The sequence below is a fragment of the Argiope bruennichi genome, chromosome 2, assembly GCF_947563725.1.
Source record: "Argiope bruennichi chromosome 2, qqArgBrue1.1, whole genome shotgun sequence".
Lineage (NCBI taxonomy): Eukaryota > Metazoa > Arthropoda > Arachnida > Araneae > Araneidae > Argiope > Argiope bruennichi.
This window is the reverse complement of record NC_079152.1, coordinates 124,087,869-124,107,268: the sequence shown is the minus strand read 5'-3', so window position 1 is coordinate 124,107,268 and position 19,400 is coordinate 124,087,869. Positions and strand designations below refer to the sequence as shown.

General features: G+C 28.3%; 1 protein-coding gene across 2 annotated transcripts; it reads right to left on the bottom strand.

Annotated features, from left to right (window-relative positions):
* Nucleotides 1-4,581: 4,581 nt before the first annotated feature.
* On the bottom strand, nucleotides 4,582-17,983 carry LOC129989378 (techylectin-5A-like). Of its 2 annotated transcripts, none has more exons than XM_056097886.1 (6): nucleotides 17,902-17,983; nucleotides 13,866-14,032; nucleotides 11,816-11,970; nucleotides 10,371-10,476; nucleotides 7,286-7,450; nucleotides 4,582-4,914 (listed from the first exon to the last, which is right to left on the bottom strand). In XM_056097886.1, the coding sequence occupies exons 2-6, from the start codon at nucleotides 14,029-14,031 to the stop codon at nucleotides 4,661-4,663; spliced, it is 846 nt and encodes a 281-aa protein (XP_055953861.1). In that variant the 5' UTR covers nucleotide 14,032; nucleotides 17,902-17,983; the 3' UTR covers nucleotides 4,582-4,660. The 2 variants fall into 2 exon arrangements, with proteins under 2 accessions (XP_055953861.1, XP_055953869.1); XM_056097894.1 differs by having other exon boundaries at nucleotides 17,943-17,961.
* Between the last annotated feature and the right edge of the window lie 1,417 nt (nucleotides 17,984-19,400).

The window sequence follows — 19,400 nt, the reverse complement described above, 5'->3', positions numbered from 1 at the left end:
AAAAGATTTAAAATATTTTGAATTTCTGACCAATAAATAATGCACAGTGTCAAAATACAGGACAAAAAAATAATTTTAACTTATTCATTCACTTTACATGGCATTAAGTCCTATTTTTTAGTGTATCAGTGCTAATGTCTTTATATCTAATAACTGAATGGATTTGATTTTTACCTTTCAAAATGTATATTCTTTACGGAACCCATTTTCTAAATCAATTTAATTCATATTTTATATGCTTCCGTAAACATTCTTTATCTAATCCTAAATTGTTATTAATCCTAAACATGTTATAAACTGCCATGCTGTAAATAATTTTGCTCAAGGTAGACAAAATGAAATATCAGAAAAAAATACAATATTGCCATTTTCATTGCGGAATCTATCGGTTGCGCGTAAAAAGCCATAAGAAGAACACTCACATACAAACACAGAATCCCTAAATTGAAATTCCTTAAATAAATAATTAATTCCTAAATTATTCTTTTCTTAATTAGGAGGAAAATGTAAAACAGAACAATTAATGCTAGTTTGCTAAATGGAGGGAGTATTGTTATTATTTCTAATTTTTGAGATAGGTAAAGATTCATATTATTTTATATTTTATTTCAAGAAAATTTTCTGAAATATTTTTACTTGGATATGCAATTATTTCTTCTTATTCTTTTGATGGATGCTATTTCTAAGCAAGGGATAACGAGCACTTTCTTCGGAATAGTAAATATCTAATTCAAAAAAACTTTTTAATGAAATATATGGGACGTATTATTTATTTGGAATTGTCTTGGCTCATGATTCAAATATTTTGCACAACATAATTAAAATCGATTTTTAAGTCAACTAAATCCACCAAAATCAATGAATATATGAAATGAAGACATTTCTTCATTCTTATAGAACATGTTGCCCAAAGTATGACATGCATTTTAAGTTTTAAATTCTGATGTTTTAATTATATATAAAGTAGTGAAGAAGACAAGACACTCAGTTGTGTATAAAATGTATTGCACCGTTCTTTTCTATTTCTTTCGTGTCGCCAATAATATAATATGAAAAAAAATAGTTATAAATATAAATATATTGCTTATTTTTGAATAATTTGATTATATAATTATGTCAAGTTCACCATAAGTATTTCTCACAGGTTTTACAAACTTAAGTATAATACAAATGAGCAAAATTACATTAAAGTTATTTTTGTTTTTTAATTGTTTACTGAAGGAAACAAATGCTTTTGGCCACAAAATGTTTCAAAAATATTATTTTCAATTTAATTCACCCTCACGAATACAAATGACAAAATCTTACTTCTATTAAGTATTGAATTTTCTACCACATGCTCCAGCCATAAGTATTTCAATTTTAAAAGATGCATACAAAGTTTCCAAATATCTTTCGATTGAAAATAACTGCAAACTACTCAGACCTGACTCTTTCAGACTTCTACCTTTTGGATATCTATGTATTTACCATTTCACAAGTTCCCCATATTGAATTTTTGATGAGTTCCTCACTTGAGTTTTACGAAGAGTTCAGAGCCGGCACATGAGTATTATTCTAATATATTGAAATGAAATACGCTTTAGAAAAGGAATTTGAATATCAGAATATTTCTAGACTTTCTTTTATGATAGAACCAGCGGGATTGATCTTCTCGAAATGTTCTTGCATAGTTTCTAATAAATATACATATGTATCATTAACTGTATGCCACTGATATATAAAACTTTCAATAGAGTTTATTGAAGTGCGATTTTTAACGATTAATCGCTGTGTTGTACTTGATACAAAATTACCAGGAAACCAAATACATATTTTGGAGGGCTTTTTTTCGACTGATTAAATTCAAAATTTGAAACGAAACTACAATTAAACTAAAAAAAATTGCACTGAAAATTTCATTCATTTAAGTCATTACAATTGCATTTATATTGCTATTGAAGGTACAGTTCGACCTGATTTGGCACAAAATTTGATACATATCTGTACTTCAGAAGTTAAGTTTGTGTACCAAATTTTATCTATATAGCTCTCTTCTTTGAATTGTTATTGCACGAACTTATATTCGAACAGACAGATTTACTCTGAGTAGATTTTATTCAAAATTTGATAGAAGTATACTAATTTTGAGTAGAGACCAAATTCCATACTTCATCTATTTACTCGAAGTGTTTTAGAGTTATCGTAGTTTATACAGACAAACACATGTTGAAAATTTCTTTTCTGAAGTCAAATTGTTTGGAATATGGAGATTCCACAAAATGTCGTGTTCGAATTTTCTGGCGATTGCGATACTTTCTCTTCATATACAAGAAGGTAAAAAAGCACAATTTTATTCCTTATACAGTAGACTCCCGATTATCCGAGGGCGGGTTATCTACGGAGCGGATTATCCGCGCCTGCCGCACAAAGTTTTTTTTTTTTTTACTAATTTCTTCAAAAAGGTGCAGTTTTACATTTATGCTTTTGTAATTACATAAATACATTACAGTATTAAAACAGTACATATGCATTAATTTTTCTGTGCATTCTTGACGCCTCTCGTAAATACAAAGCACTTTTCTGTTTTCATTAATAAAATGCATTTTAGATTAGTTTTGAGTGATATACTAAAATATTAAGCGTTAGTGAAACATTTCCTGCTGCTTATTTTACGTTTCATTGTACATAAAACGATTTTTCAAAGTTGGAATGACTGTTTTATCTTTTGCTATACTCGTTTTTAGCTTTTTTCGGATTATCCGCGATTTTTGTTATCCGAGGCGGCGGCGCCACCCAATTCCGCGGATATTCGGGAGTGTACTGTATATATATAATGGCTATATAATTTTTTGACGTTATTAAATTATATTTGAAAGAACTTTGATTCCATTTGGATATAAAATCCAGTATTCATTACAAATTAAAAATATAACCAAGGATCTTACTATTGCTTAGTTATATCGACAATAACGTCGTTTTAAAATAAATATTTTCTCTTATATAACACAAAACAAACTTCAGAAAAATATTAATATATTTCCCGATATTAATTCTGTCCTACAATCATTCTCTATGACAAATCTGTACTTAAAAAAACATTCCAAGTTTTATTTTTTAAATCGAACGTTATTTAATTTTCCAATTTTCATTTCAACATTTTTCTCTAATCAAGATTTTTTTTTTTTGCTTTTAAATCTTTTTTGCAAAGTGCCAATGCGGTAATATCTTTCTGTTACTCAAAAAGACTCCACAGTTGTAAATCTATCATCGAATGCTTTCTCAAAAAAAAAAAATACTATTCACATTTTACTTTTTCGCGTACGTAGTTAATTAATATTATAAAGTCCTGCACGTTAGTTTATAAATTACAAATAAAACTGCTTTCCAAGATAAGTATAAGTCGTTTTTTCTGTGAGAAAACAAAATGAAACAAATTCCTGAGAATTTTATTCCTTGACTTTCGAATGTTTTTATGTAAGGATGACATATATGAAATAAGATAAAGATCGATTTTATCAGTTTAAATTGAAATCAACACAAATAAATTCCAATAAAAAATTTCAGTTTATGTATTCCTCCAAAAAGATCTCAAACTGATTTTTACACTGATCATGGTAATATGGTATTAAATACGGTAATTTTGGTAAATTTAAATTTTGGAATTTCCGACTCTTTCATAAACTAATAACCATCTTATTCGCGCCACTCAAAAAAAAAAACCCTTAATTCTTATAAAGCATTCAAACATCATTTTCACGGTGATCATCTCTTTTTCTTAGAGATTTTATATTGATTCACTTATTTTCATTACAAATATCATACCGCGCATTCAGGTGAACTTTCTAAACACTTTTTTTTCTGAAAGCAATGGCCTTATAACGGTAAGTAAAGATCATAAAATCAATTGTAGGCATTTATAAAGAAATGGGAAATATGTTATTCTTCAAAATGTTCATTATGTTTTTCTTCAAAAAATGTTAAGCAAATAGCTTTGCTTTTTTTTTTTCATTTTTCATAATTGTGAAATTTAGTTAAATTTCACATTACCAGAACGACTCAACATTTCCATACATCAATCTATACATTGCTTGAAATGTGCAACTGCTGTAAAATGGACTTCTTCATTTGCGTTTAATAACTATGACCACTTGAATCTCCCTTCCTAGTATTCTGTTCCTAAAATTCTCTTTATTCTCTACATAGAGGAAAGGGATGATGGTTTTTTATTTGATTCCAGAATGTTTCCCAGTTATAGTTCTCATTTCTTTCTTGATTTTTCTCTCAATAAAAAAAGACCAAAGTCAAAGAGACAGAAGGGCGGAATCTGGACAGACAGTAGCCTCTATCACTTAGCAAAGTTCCACTGAGATTTCCTTGAGGTTATTTTATTATAACGTTACAAGCAAAAGTAGTTTTGAAAGAAATGTTCTTCAAATAGAAGAAGAAATATAAGGAAGATTTTCTATAGGAAAGAAACCTATTGGTGTATACATTTACATTCGTTTAAAAAGGTGATAGCTAACTATGGGAAAATATTGAAATTTGTAAAGAACTTTTGAAAAATTTGATTTAGAATTCATCAAAAACAAAAACAAAAGACTCATTATATATTTTTATATATTTTAAATAGCATTGCTGTTTTTACAAATTCATTGAAATTTTGAAAATATCAGTGATTCTAATGAAATTTCTTCGGTCGAAGTTTGATTTCAGTAGACTCGAAAGAGTTAGCAAATCCACCGTAAGTCATCCAGTTGATACCATTATATGTATGTATTTTGTCTGATTTGTAAAAGTTCAGTCCATTCAAGCTGCTGCTTGGGCTGTTGTTCAACCACCAACCTCCCGAACGAGGATTCCTGTGCTCTGGAGCCCGGTTTTCTTTGTCTACGGCGTAAAATGGCCATCCATCGTGATTTCCAATCGCATTACCTTTTAGAAAAAAAAAATCATTGTGGTTACATTTTCTCTATAAAGAAAAAAATGTCGTGGTTAATGTTAGACTATTTAGAATGGCCGTGATTTCTAAAAATCTATAAAATATGAAATAAGTTTCATTTTAGATTATATGCTTATATAGTGTAACAATGAATTCGGCTATTTGGCAGAACTCAACATAACAGTCTATGAAAAAAAAGATAGAAATAAGAATTGAAATACAGTGCACAGTTCTTTGTTTTGCTTTGCTAGCAATGTTTAAAATAGTCAGGGCTTTTTTTTCAATTTGAGTCATTGTGTCTAGAAATATTTGCGGAAATAAATAAATTAAAAAAAAAGAAAAGAAAATGAAGGGAAAGAAAGGAAAATTTTAAAATTAAATTACATTAAATTTTAAAATTAAGTTTTACATTTAATTTATACTCTATAATCTACATGGAGCAGATTGTCGCATATTTAAAAAATTGCGAACATAATTTTTTTTTTCAAATTAAAGTTTGGAATTTCACTTCATTTCTATCAATTATTGCAATAATAATTATTAAATACTCGATGTCATAAATTTTTTTTTTAAATTTTTTTTCTTATTTAAAATTATATTACCTTTGGTTACTTTAGTACTCTTAATGTTAAAGGAAATCCTGTGATATATAAAGTTTGCTATACGTGAAATTACTGTATCATTTATAATTAGTTCCTTCACACAATAATCTTCACACATTGTTCTGTCTATGAATAGCAATATATCAATGCATATGGATAGTAAAATGCTATTTCGGCAGAATAAAATATATTTCTTTTATTCATTAGCCAATTTATTTCAAAGCAACAATATTACTTATTACTCAAGAGCAAATGTCAAGAATTAGAAAGAGGGAACTTTAACAATTCTTTAGAAGTCAATTCAATTTTAAACGCCATTTTTCTTACAATATATTTGGAAATTTATTCTCGAAGAATAGAACTCGAAGATTAAAAACAGTGACATCGTTGTGTTTGAAATATGATTGGATTCAATTACACAAATATTTGAGATACTTAGCTAATATTTGGTAAATTGTTTAGCGCTGCCTTATGAATTTTCAGGGTAAAGGCCCAATTGTGAAATGGAACAGTCAATAATTAAAAAATAATTTTACTCGGCCTAGATAAATTTAGGATATCTATGCAAAAATTATCTTTTTTGCGACAGAAGATAAAATTACAACAATTACAACATTAAAAAAATTACAACATTAAAAAAACTGTCAAGGGACAAACGAAGAGTGTTCGATTCCAATATCGTATTCGGCTATATTTGAAAACCGTTAACATTTTGAATTCCTGAAGGGTGAGAATAGTTGCATAGGAAGTATTTGGTTCGGTGAAATGGACTCGTCCCTTTTCAAAGCATTCAAAGTGGGAGGAAGAAAGTCACTAAATGACTGATACTCTCCTCAAATAAAATTTAGCATTTCTCTAAAAGAAAAAAAAAACAGCAGAGAAGAAGATATAGGACTGTTAACGTTGTTAAAGCAAAATAAAATATAAAATGAATCCAAAAATTCAAATGTTCATATTCTCACCCTTTAAAATCCAATTCTCACATGTACACGAATTTTCAACTTATTATTAATAGAGATATAACTTTACTGCTTATTTCATTTAGCAATGTATTGCTATCTTTTTGAAATTTTCATATTTATCAGTTTATTGTTATTGTAATTAAACTTCATTATATGGAATGCAAAGGAAATTTAAATCCGTCACGCTCTAAATTTGCAATTGCTGATTCATAATGTAATACAGATTCATCTTCCTTTAAAAGTGTTTCAATGTTTCTTAAAAGTTATATATATTTGAATACCATTTCTTTGACTTCCTTAGACTTAATGAATATTATCTTTGGAATTTTTTTAGACTTCCCATCACATTTTCAACAAATTTGAAAATATTACTTTCGTATTTCATAAAGAGTAAATAATATAGCATTATATATAATATCAAATAAATATAATAACACAAACTTAACAAAAACACACAAAAAAAAGATTGCTGCCATCAGTAATGAAAGCCATCTGTAATATACATCCTTATGAATAATGTTTTCCTAAAACGCAGCGATTAGATATTGATATTACGATGATGAAGCGGTGTCATTGTTTTAATTTCAATATAATTACTTATACATCAAGAAGCCATTGAAAGATTCCTCACAATGCCACACAGTTTTAAGGTATCAGTACTGACTGATCAGGGTAATTTTTAAAAGAAAACCTTATTTTTGTCTGAGCAAGAATCGACGAAGGCATATAAGATCATCATCATGTCCCCTTCACTATACGTTCTTCACATTATCAAAAAAGATAAAATATCATTCACTTACCAGCGGTTCCACTGTAGTCTGAGATGTGTAATTTGTAATTTGCATCTTCGGTCTCAATCCAAAAGTTTTCATATAGAGCAAATGCAGAATTTCCGTTTACGTGTTTCATTTCGAATCGCACTGCATACCGGCCCTGATTAGTGATGGAATAGATCTTGTCGTTTCCTGAAATATTTCAGGAGACTTTACATTCTTCTATAAATTCCCATATGAAACAATAATATGCAACACTAAAGTATTCAATTTCTATTTAAACATCCCTTTATTAAAAGAGAAGTCACTGCTTTTTACGTATACTGGTAAAGTATTATTTAGTTAAGAATTAATTTCTAACTAAAATTCAAAAATATTTTTTTAATCTAGATTAGATTAGATGCCCTTATTTAATGGATCTTCTCGATAAGAATCTTACACCATGCGGAAATTGAATTTGTCTGCAATTTACATTATATTTCAGCTAAACCTTAAAAGTAAACTAGATGATAAAGCAAACTTCGTTTAGTCATAAAATCCTTTCAAGTACAATATTTTTCATTTAAAAATACTTTTGTTCAAAATATCATAATATACAAATTCTTTTCATCATCTAAAAAGTTTTTAATAAAATTAGAATATCTATTTAAGTAAACGATTGTGAAAAACTATTGATAATTAATTTTATCCATAATTCATTGATATTAGTTAGATTACTACTGCAAATCTTGTGAAAAAATATTGAAACATAGGAAAGATTCTCTTAGTTTCAAATTGGCCAGTAGACTTACACTTACTAAACATTCTTAAATCTCTATTTTCTAACCAATAAAATCAGCAACATATTCAAAATGTCTGATTGACCACTATTACGAATATATTTCTTTCAGAATGATTTTGTAAGAATTTGGAACAAACACACTATTAATTTTAAGCTTGTAAAACTTGGCTGAAGATCTGAGGAAGATATTTCATAAAGAGATGAAGTACAGTAAATGAGATGAGTTGAGCAGTGGTATAGGTAAAAACAAAATGAGACAATTTAATAACACCATTTGAATATTAAGAACTCGCGATATATTAATTTAGTTGTGAACAGAGATATTTTCCATAGTTGCAAGTGTATTTAGTGTAATTGCTGATAAATAATTTGTGTGTTAGGCAATTTCGAACAGGAATCTCCTAGATATTTGTTTCATATATTCTTCTATCTTGGCGATTTGGAGATCAGGGATGATTTCTATTTCCAGACGTATCAAAATGAGTGCACCATAATCTTTTATTTTAAAGAGCTTGAATCTTTTTGCAATGAGTTTATGCTGTGATTTTCCATAATTCTACAGCGTAAGATAGGATGACACGAAGAATTTGCTGAAGAGTTATCACTGCTCTTCGCTTGTTATTAAGTGAAATGGCAGAATGTCTGCCGATAAGCGAAATCATGAGGTGAACATTGTTTCAGAACTTCATTTTATTGTATTTTAAATCTTAACTAAATGATAGGTTACCATCAACAAAATGCTCAAGGTATTTAACCAGATTTTCCTAGGTAAGATTATAATCAAAGATTTTGATGTATTTAAATTATTTTGCTCAGTTGTCTTTTCTGAAAACCATTACTTTTGTTTTTTAAAGTATTAAAGTAACTTCCATGTGTACCATGGAAAACATTGTTAATAAAAGTTTAAAAATATTTAAAAAATACTAGTAGAGAAATTTAAAGTGTAAAAAATGTAATATATTAGTCAATTTATTATCAGTTTAATATTTAATTAATTTTATCAATGTTGCAGTGTTTTCTTCTTATTTTATATATAAAGTTCGCAGAATTAGTTTAAATTTGAAACAATTGTTTAGAAAGAGCTGTGGAACACAATTACATATATAGCCACAATAATCTATATTAATAAAAATGCTGAATATCATTATTAACCGAACATTTTTAAAATAATAACACTTTATATTTGCTAAAGATTTATTTTTCTTTATCGTCCAATGTTTATCATATTATGCTACAATAGAATTTTTCAAGATAATAAATTAGCAAACCTGACTTTCAAGGCAGACATATTTTTTTTAATTTATACTTTTTAGATGATAAAGATTTCAATTGAAAGCCTACTGCCACTAGACGAAAAACCGGAATTTAGAAAGATAGACATTACAAGTTAATTTTTTTGACGCTATGCCTCTTGAGCTAACAAGACATTGCCGGCATGAAAGAATATTGTTTCCAACATCAGTTTCGTAAAGACAACAAACTTTCTAAATACTTTATTAATATTCTGTAATATGAGTTCCCATTTTGTATGTATGAAAGTAGCTTGATTAGATCGTATATGCAGCAATTTTCAAACGATAAGCAATTTTCAAACATTTCAAACGACTACGAATATTTGTTATTTGAATATATTGTTTCTACAAGTATTGGTAATTTGCATTATGTGTGTATATTTCCAATAATATTCAAGTATGTGGGCAAAGGCTTCTGTTGGTTTTTCAGTTAAAGATAAAAGTTTTGTGATAATGGATCTGCTTGGGTTAAATATATTTTTGAAAACTCAGAACAGCCAAAGAACAATCAATTTCTTTTTCATGGTATTTCCGAATTCTATTGCCTATGAAAAAAATTTCTACGTTAATTTTGAAAGATAATATCTTTTAGAATTTGTATCTTCTTGATTGAAAATTTGGCAGAATTATTGAAGAAAATATTTTCTAGAGTTGTATTTTGTGGGAAAAAAATTATTCAACATTTTATTTGTTAAAATTAAACAATGAATAAAATATGAATGTGCAGATATAAGAAATGGTTTGGAAGAATACAAAAAAGTTAAAATGCATAATGTTTACTTAAAAAATTAAAGTAGTGAATTATTTTTCAGATTTTTTTTTTCTATTAGAGTCGTCACTACCAAGGGAGCAGACTGAAGAAAAATCGCTTTATTACCTGAAGGAATTTAATAATTCTTTATTTAAAAAATTTATTTATTGATTACTATGTATTCGAAATATTTATTCATTTTAATACTATGTATTCGAAAAAGACCTATTTATTCGCAAAAGACCAATATCAATATTGATATTATTTTAAATATATTTTAATACATACCAAGCCAAAATTCTTTTTTCAAATTTCCAAATCCCTCTTTGAATTCTTTCCACTTTTTCACAAAGTAATCTTCACCATTGCCGTATTGACCTCTTCTCTGAATCACCTACGCATTGAAAAAATAATTTTGTAAATATAATTTTAATTCACACATTGTTTTTAAAGGTACTGAACAAAAGCAAACAACAATCTATAAATTTGTCACATACACGGTGTCAGGATTTTTTTTCTTTTTTTTGGGGGGGGGGGGTATTATAATGTCTTATCAGCGGTTGCACAGATTTTTATTCCTTTGCAGATGGCTTTTCATGTTAATAGGGATTTTTTTTTTTTTACGAAGGAAGATGCTAGTTCATAAATAGTGTTATTGTTTAATCTGAGGACATCACGTCCGTTTAAGAAAAAGCCACAGAGAAGTTGCTACCAAGAGAGATGAATTGTAAAAAATAGCATTTTCTAATTTTAAAAAAATTGAATATTTTTAACATTGGTAACATCTATACTAATTCTTCAATTTTATATTTTCACTTAAAAAATATAAAGGCATATTTAAATAAGTGATAAATTTAAAAATCGTTCAATATATTTATTAAATGAAGATGACATTATTCATACTAAAATACTATTTGAAAATATTCCTGTCACCATGCTAGAAATCGAAAGTAGATTGATATTGTTTGATTTAGTTCAATAAGTTGGTGGCAATTGTTATTCGGGTAGCGGCGTACCGACTGGGGAAGAAGCAACTAACTTAGAACTTTTCGATATTACTAACTTGGTACTTTTTCGATAAAGCTATTATTTATTTTGAGGTATATGTCTCAGCGCTGATTCACTTTAAAAATACCGATCTGAAAGACCACCATCGGTCTGTATGAGATCGTCTTTAGTATCAAACTTCTGACCACCTGAGTAACCTCTTCGTAAGTACAAGCAGACGATAATCTGAGATTGCCAAGTCCTTTCTGTATGGTGGGTGCTTTTAGAATTCTCCCCATACAAGTCCTTATTTATACAGATGTGCAAAGACTCGACTGGAAAGTTTTGAAGCTTCCGCTTAATAACCCAAATTTGGTAACTTCAGAACTTTCTCCAAATTGACTCTCTGTGTTTTTTTTTTCGTGTGTGCATGAAATTTTCAACACAGAATGTAACCAACCTTAATAATGAATTTTGATTACCCTTAAATTACAGCAAATCGAAAAAAGATAAAGGAGATTTTTGAAATGTATAAGACAATGCATTGTAACAATTGCAAATTTTCTTAACTATTTAACAAGGTTGGAAGCAAAATACGCCATCTCTTGAAAATGTATGAGAAAGTCGATGGAACATCAGAGGCACTTTTCTCCACCCTTCCCATTTCACTTTTCAAACTGACCTGTGATTGTTCAATTTTAGGTGCAAAGAATGAAGAAATGTTAACATTTGGGAATCTATCTTACTATCCATCCTCCTCCGTCAGTGGTCATGTCACAATAAACATCTATGGACTTGCAATCGCCCAGCCTGCTTCTCGGATAGATGGTGTATACTCCACTCTCAGTAATGCCGTTTTCCCTGAGCTCTGCACAATCCATCGGCCTCTCGTGTTTGGGACCTGGTGATAAATTTAGTTATTGTATATTTCGCATTTTTATAAAAAAAAATGGCGATAAAATTGAAGCAAGTAGTAATCTCATGAGAAAACTATTATATTCCTAAAATTTTAAAAATATCTAAATATTTTATTTAAAAAATTTTGGTAAAGAATAGTGTCTAATAATAAACAGAATGAAAGCTTCTAATTGTGTAAGCTATAAGTTGATACTCGATTTAACATGATATGAATAAATAAGAGTTAAGTAGGAACATTCTATTAATTTAAATGCTTTTTGTAAGTATATATACCATATGTCGACCATATGTATACCATATATATACCAGTGTCGATAGTCTTCAACCTTCAACCTTAATTGTAACAAGTAATCTTCTCCACAAGAAAAAAGGTCAAGCTTATGGAAATTATAATTGTATTTCTTTATAAGCAAAAAAAAAAGATGAAATCGTTTACTGTCGTCTTGGTTTAGATCTTTCTAAGTTTGAAAAATAGTGTAAGATCAATCTAACTTCTAGGCCGAAACATAGTAACATGATAATATATTAGGACTGATACTTCATACTTTTAGTTTTAAAGAAAATAGTCTTAATTGCACCATTTATAATCGAAAAAAAATTGGGTCTTATATATATATATATATATATATAATGCATATAATGCAGTTACTAGCATTTACAAAAAGTTTGCAGAAATACAAACATCGTCATCATCCAACCCTTTGGGTTACATTTCTTGAGAACTTTTGTATTAGAATGCACATAGTTACTCATATACATTACAAAAAAAAAGAATTGCTATCAGAATTCTGCATGGATATTCTGTACATAATTTTTCGACTAAACAACTTAATCTATATATATCTCTCCATATGCACATAAAAACAATCATTTGAAACTTCAACAAATAAGATAGATGAAATTCAATAACCCCTGAAATTTATGTATCTGAATTTTGAACATTCATCAACTCATGAAATTATATTTTCCCTGTTGATGTTTCGTAATTCTGCTTTCAAAACAATAAAAACAGTAAATTTAGAAATATAACTTCACCGTCAGCAAAAATAACCTGGATTAGTGTGAAAATTTTATGATATATTTTAGTTGCTGTATTTATTACGCACTTTGCTTATTACATCCATGGGAAAGTTGAAAACATTTTAAGTAAAACATTGACATTCAGCGGAATGAACTAACCTGCACAGTAAAAATATTGAATGTACAATTATTTGTTTATGTGTTCCTATATAAATAGCTTGCGGCTATTGGAAAATAAAAACAGTAATTTTATTATATTTTATTTTGTCACTTTGTATAAAAAGTACTTTAATTCGTAATTAATTATTAATTTGTATGTAGATATTTTAAATACCCATAGAAAATAAAGATAATCATAATAAATTAATACCGGATTAAAATTTAATTTCAAGGCACCATATTAAAATAAAAATGTATTTCAATATTATATCTATTTTCTTTACAAGTTTTTCTTAAAACAAATATTTCTATTATTTTTGTTTTAGAAACTGAATATAAATAGAAGCTGCTTCCACAAATTAACTAAAGCCAAAGACAATTCTGAAAATATTAAACGAATTTATCATTAAATTCACAGAGGAAAAAAAATTGAAAACTGCATCAAACTTGTAAATAAGTCAAAAATAAATTGCAAAACTTAACAAAGATGAAACAAGTACATTTAAATAAGGGCAAAAAAAATATGATTAAATATTCGATTTTCTTACTGACTAATATAGCAGAATTCTGAAAATATATAATAAAAAAATTTACTATCACATTGAACACTTAAGAGGACAAAATTCATAAATTTCAGCAAATTAGTGAGTGAAAATTGATTGCATATTTTTGTAAAGAGGAAATAAATACATTTCGTACATTTGGGACAAGCTCCTTGTTGGATTTCTGGCATCGAATCATTCTTGGACTTCCGGTGTTGGAAGATCACAAGTGGCTTTGATGTTTCCGATTTTATTGCCGCCGCTGAGCAAATATCCATAAATATCAGCAACAAAACCGCTGAACAGCAGAAACATTCCTTCATTCTATATAAGTAAAAAATATATCTTTAAAAAGATAGTAATGTAATCTATAGCAAATAAAATATGTCATTGATTGAAAAAAAGCGGTAACTTTATCGCATTATTTTTAGTAAATCACCAGTATCCTTTCATTCCGCAGAAAATTATGGGCCTTAGGCCATAAATAGATACAGAAACTTTTATTCTTAGAACCCCACATAAGAGTCTTGTGCTTTGGAACATAATTAAGTACACATTTTTTTTCCCGTTCGATTATAATAAAAATTTGTTACAATGTACAATTCCAGATACAAGATCTCAAACCAATTATCATTTATTTAAGTCATTGTTTTTTTGAGTCATCGCGTTTACTTTCATGTGAAGGTCAACCAAATGTCGAAAGAAGTTTAAAATTTGACATGAATCTACATTTTAGATTCGAAAACTCTGTATTTAGTTTTATTCAAGCCACTGCGTTTTTGCGTTAATGCACTTCCATGCATAAGAGACCAACAGACAGTTGACAGATTTGATTCAAAATTTGATGCAATCCACACTTTATACGCCAAATATCTGTATACAAAATGTTTTTTAATTAGCCCTTTTCTGTTGCTATTGTGTTCACATGTACTTCGATAGATTCTAACTTCCTACTACTGACTTACGGCTTGTGCAAACCGACTTCCTCTCAAGAGATTTAAAATTTAATTGAAATTTGCGAATATGTGTAAAAATCTCATATCATAGTTCATCTGTGTAGTTCAAAGCGTTTTTGAGCTACCGCGTTCGCAGACAGGCATCATTCCAAAAATTTGATTTTCGAATTCGGGAATGCCTGAAATAAGAAAAATCATCAAAATCTAGAGTTCAATTGCAGTACATTGTCTTTCATATTTTTTGTACGAGAAAGCTCAAACATCGTCAAAAATTATTATTGTTTACTTTTTCGTACATAAAGTAAACAAAATCATGCAATCGTAAAAAAAAATTTGAACTCGAGGTTTTGACGATTCCCCACATTTTAGAACTACTTGAATTTTTTTTTAATTAAAAATGTCTGTCTATGAATATTATCACTCACAAATACTTTTAGACTTTGTTAAACGGTATCATTATATCCAAGTTTGTAAATCTCTATCAAATTTTGAACGAGATCCATTCAAGGCAAGAGTATCTGTTCCGTTGTCCATCATCGTAATTATAACACAAATAGAGTTACACGGATAAAATTTAGTAAACAGATTTAACATTTAAAATGTAGATTCTTATCCAATATTTTAACCGAATCCATCAAGAGGTTGACTGTCTGTCGGGTTTTACTTTCACAAGCAGGTAAATACAGTTACTCAGAAATGCAAGAGTTAAACATATGAAATTTAATATGTAAATTCATTACTACAATCGTAATTCGGTTTGGAGTTTTGGTTTCAGCCCGTAAAACTGCATCCAAATTGCATATTCGGTTTTCTATATTCTGTGTATTAATCGCTTCTTGGCGACTATCGCCAAAGATCACACGCTAGTATTCCCTTTCTTACTTATTGCTCGCCAAAATCATGCGGTTCATAATGCACAAATACATTATTAATTAGCTTACAATCATATTCTGGAGACTAATTCCACTGGTTTATAAATTAGTTTAAATAAAAATAATTTTTCAAAAAGTTACAAGTTCTTATTAGTGTTTTGAGAGGCAGAAGGAATATGTTTTTTCAGACACCCGGACTTAAAAAGAGAATTAGAAAGGTGTTTGTTGCTGATAGATACAATAAAAACAAATTTAATTTTTATTTCATGTGTGGCATATTTTTACTTTTAAACGAATATTTAAAAATTGTTATTCTTAAAATATTTGGTACGATCGCGAGCCAGAATGGTTTAGTAGCAAATTCTTGATTGCAGGGCTGTAAAGGTTTCATGTTTTAGATCCGATTTACTCTAAAACAACCATTATGTATGAACGTAGGTAAATGGAAAATCCGTCTGAACCAAATTCTCTTCCTCTGGTTGGTGTTGACCTTTGGAAAGGGGTGGCCAACACAGGTGTCGCAATCGTCATTTGACCATTCAAATTACGGGGCCTTCCTTAGAATAGCCCTAATGGTTGCTTTAAAAGTGGAAGTCAAAATCACCAAACTCAATACGGTCGAATTTGGAATTTTTTTGAAGAATTTGTTTTGTCAAAAACATCTTTGACGACAAAAAATTCTTTTAATTCTTTGGTTCACAAATGTAAGCATGTATCTTTAAGTAATTTTTATATTATCTGCCGTTTACTTAAAAAAAAATCACTATTCTTGGTAAAAAGTATAATAAAATGTCAAAATATATTTTTCTTCAAATCTTAGTAAATAAATTATATTTAATACGGTTATTGGGTGTTTATCATATTAAATAAATGTTTGTTAAGTTTAAATCATTAATTTATAATAAAGCTCTGAAAATCTTAAAATATTGCCCTATTATGATAAATTCAAGAACAATTGAAGTAAGTTGAATAAAATGTGTTTCTCTTCTGACATTTCGTTGAAGACATGATTAAGAAGAGAAACTGAGAAAAACTACATCACTCATAATAGAAATGTTGCAGAATTGGCTTATATCATACCAGTTATATATAAATCAGAAGATTATATTTAAATATAACGTGTATCATTATCATAGTAAAAACACTAGTTTAGTAAAAAATTTAATTTAATACAAATTCTAGATTGGATATTTTTTTTTCTAATTTTCATACTTTTAACTTTATTTATTGAAAGTGTTTTTCTTAAATATAAGCGAAAAAATATTTTTAAGAAGTCATTTTAATTTTAGTAAAAAAGTTCCTTATCAATGCACATAAGGCATTGTATACTATTTGAAAAAAATATATATCTTTTGTAAAAACTGTCTTAGAAACAAGGACAGTTTCTAGAGAACAGAATTGTATAAATTCAGGTTTATATTATATTTTTCACTTCAAAACTTTTAATTGAAATAAAATCTGTGTCATAAAAAGAAACTTCAAATATTTTCTATTATACTAATCATATAGATTGTCATCAATTTGGTTCCATTAACGAATTTAACAATCGAATTCAATACAGTTTTATATGACACAAAGCCTATGTTGTCAGAGGAAGTTAGTATAAAATAAATTATTTTCTTGTTGAAATTAAAATATGTTAGCAATCATACGGATTGTCGCAAATTTTAGCATCATTGTTGAATTCGACAATCTAATTCAAAACAAACATTTGACATATGCAGTTTCCATTATTTTACTGATAGTAAAATAATGTGCCTTTCCGTTGACTTTTCGCAGTTCTAAATCTATAAGCATTAAAAAAAGAAATACATCGTATGGAAATTTAGAAAAAGAAAGTTTCCAAAAGTAATTGAAATTGACCTAAGAATTAACACAGAAATGTTAATGAAACCATTCCAAATAAATAACGATAGCTTTCAGAAAAGTGTTTCGATTTTCTTCATCGAGACTGATTAGGTGGTTTATCAATTCAAATATAAAACAAACAGTGGAAAGATGAGTGGTTTCTGATAATGTATCTATTAGATTGACATTAAATCATGTTAAACATCCGCTCTATCTTTATTTTATTTATTTTTTTGAAGTTGTAAGAAATATATCAGAAAAGAATTTTAGCAGCAATTTTCATCTCAAATTTCGAAAATTGATATTTTTTTACCGACTTTTGGACATCCCGCCTCTATAAATTGAACAATTCTTGAATAGAATATCTAAAACATGCTGTATATTCTAAACATTCTCAATTGTATTATTCTAACTAAAGCATGAATATAAGTTAAAAGCACTAAATTAAAGAATGATTTTTAACTATTTTCTATTTACATGATGTTTCTGTTAGCCAGAAAAAATATTTTGCACTTACCTGAGTTTTTCCGTTAATAAGAAAAATTATTTTTTACTTACATGAATTATTCTTTTAGCCAGAAAAATGAAATGCTAGAGATACTCGAGAACAATTTTCTTTTATAAAGCATGCTGAACAGGTGCGTGAGTTTAAGATTTTCTAATAGATAAGTATTCAAATTTGTTTATCGTTTTTCAGTTCTAGACTATTTGAAGAGACAAAGAAATTGGAGGTACTGATAGCATACACGTGTGTGATCTTTTAGAGATTAAAAGGTCACACACCTGTACGTTTCAAAATTCCTCTTCTCAGCAGATGCAATTGTTATCTCATTTTTTTCAAATTCAACAAACTTAACTATTAATATTTAAATGTAATTGTCATCATTTTACCCCTTCACATCGCTTTCTTAAGTCATAGGTGAAATCCGGTTCATACTACAGGTTATAAATCTCATTCTGTTTCAAACATTAAACAACTGTTCTGAAACATTAAAGGTAAACAGAATAATTTTTTCTAGATTGCAAAATATTATAAGCAATGCAGTTCATTTAGATTTTCTATGAAAAATACAAATGTTTAACTGATGATTATCCAAGTTCTTTTTATATTGGAAGAATTCCCTTCTCTTTGCACAACTGTCAATGTTCTCGAGATGTGTTTGCAATGTTATTTGCAAAATCCAGATATCTTGTCGGATTTTCCCTGCTACATTCGACAATTTTCGTACTGAAATAATATTTTTCACATTCTAAATTACTGCATAGAATAAAGTTTTCAAAAGTTTAAAATCAAGCCTGATATATAAAATAAATTTTTATATCACTGATTTCAAATTTGTCACGAACGGCAAAAACCAGGTCTTTGCGTCATAAAACCGCACTTTTACCAATATTCCATTTTGAAAAGAATTGATTATCTCCAGAGGCAAATGTAACAAACAGCAAAGTAACTGATTTTCTCCCTCATTGGATATAATTAGGGAAAATTTTAATTGGTCTGATGATATTTCCATTTTTTTCAGTGCATTACCATCGTTTAATTTTCTTTACTAAAAAAGAAGTAAGAGTAGAATACAAACTAGATAATTTATTTTTTTGGAACATAATATATTATTTTTTATTTTAAAGAATAACAAAAAATGTTCATGTGACAATTATTTTTTCCAAACATTTTTCCACTGAAGGGCGAGTCTATTTCTTACAGGCTGAAAACACTTCCTCCAGAGACTTAAGTATTCCCGTTTCCTTTCCATGACACTAATATTTTCCTGTTAACATTTTTTTACAGAAGATATATATATTATATATCTTTTGGAGTAAAAGGGCTTTCTAGAAGGAATTTACCATTGCCATTTTGTATTTCACGGTTCCTAACTATTCCAGTCAAGGGTTATATATATATATATATCCTTTTACATTGAATCCTGATCCTCCTGATCATTGAATGATATTACCTTCCCTTTGCATTTTCGGTGTTTATTCCTGCCTCGTACCATTTTTCATAAAATTACCATG

Excerpts from the sequence above, each read along its gene's own strand:
- LOC129989378 (XM_056097886.1), bottom strand. The coding sequence starts at position 14,031 with ATGAAGGAATGTTTCTGCTGTTCAGCGGTTTTGTTGCTGATATTTATG. Across the intron at positions 10,477-11,815 it reads CTGACGGAGGAGGATGGATA|GTGATTCAGAGAAGAGGTCA; the intron begins GTAAGATAGATT and ends TTCAATGCGTAG. Across the intron at positions 7,451-10,370 it reads GAAAAAAGAATTTTGGCTTG|GAAACGACAAGATCTATTCC; the intron begins GTATGTATTAAA and ends GAAATATTTCAG.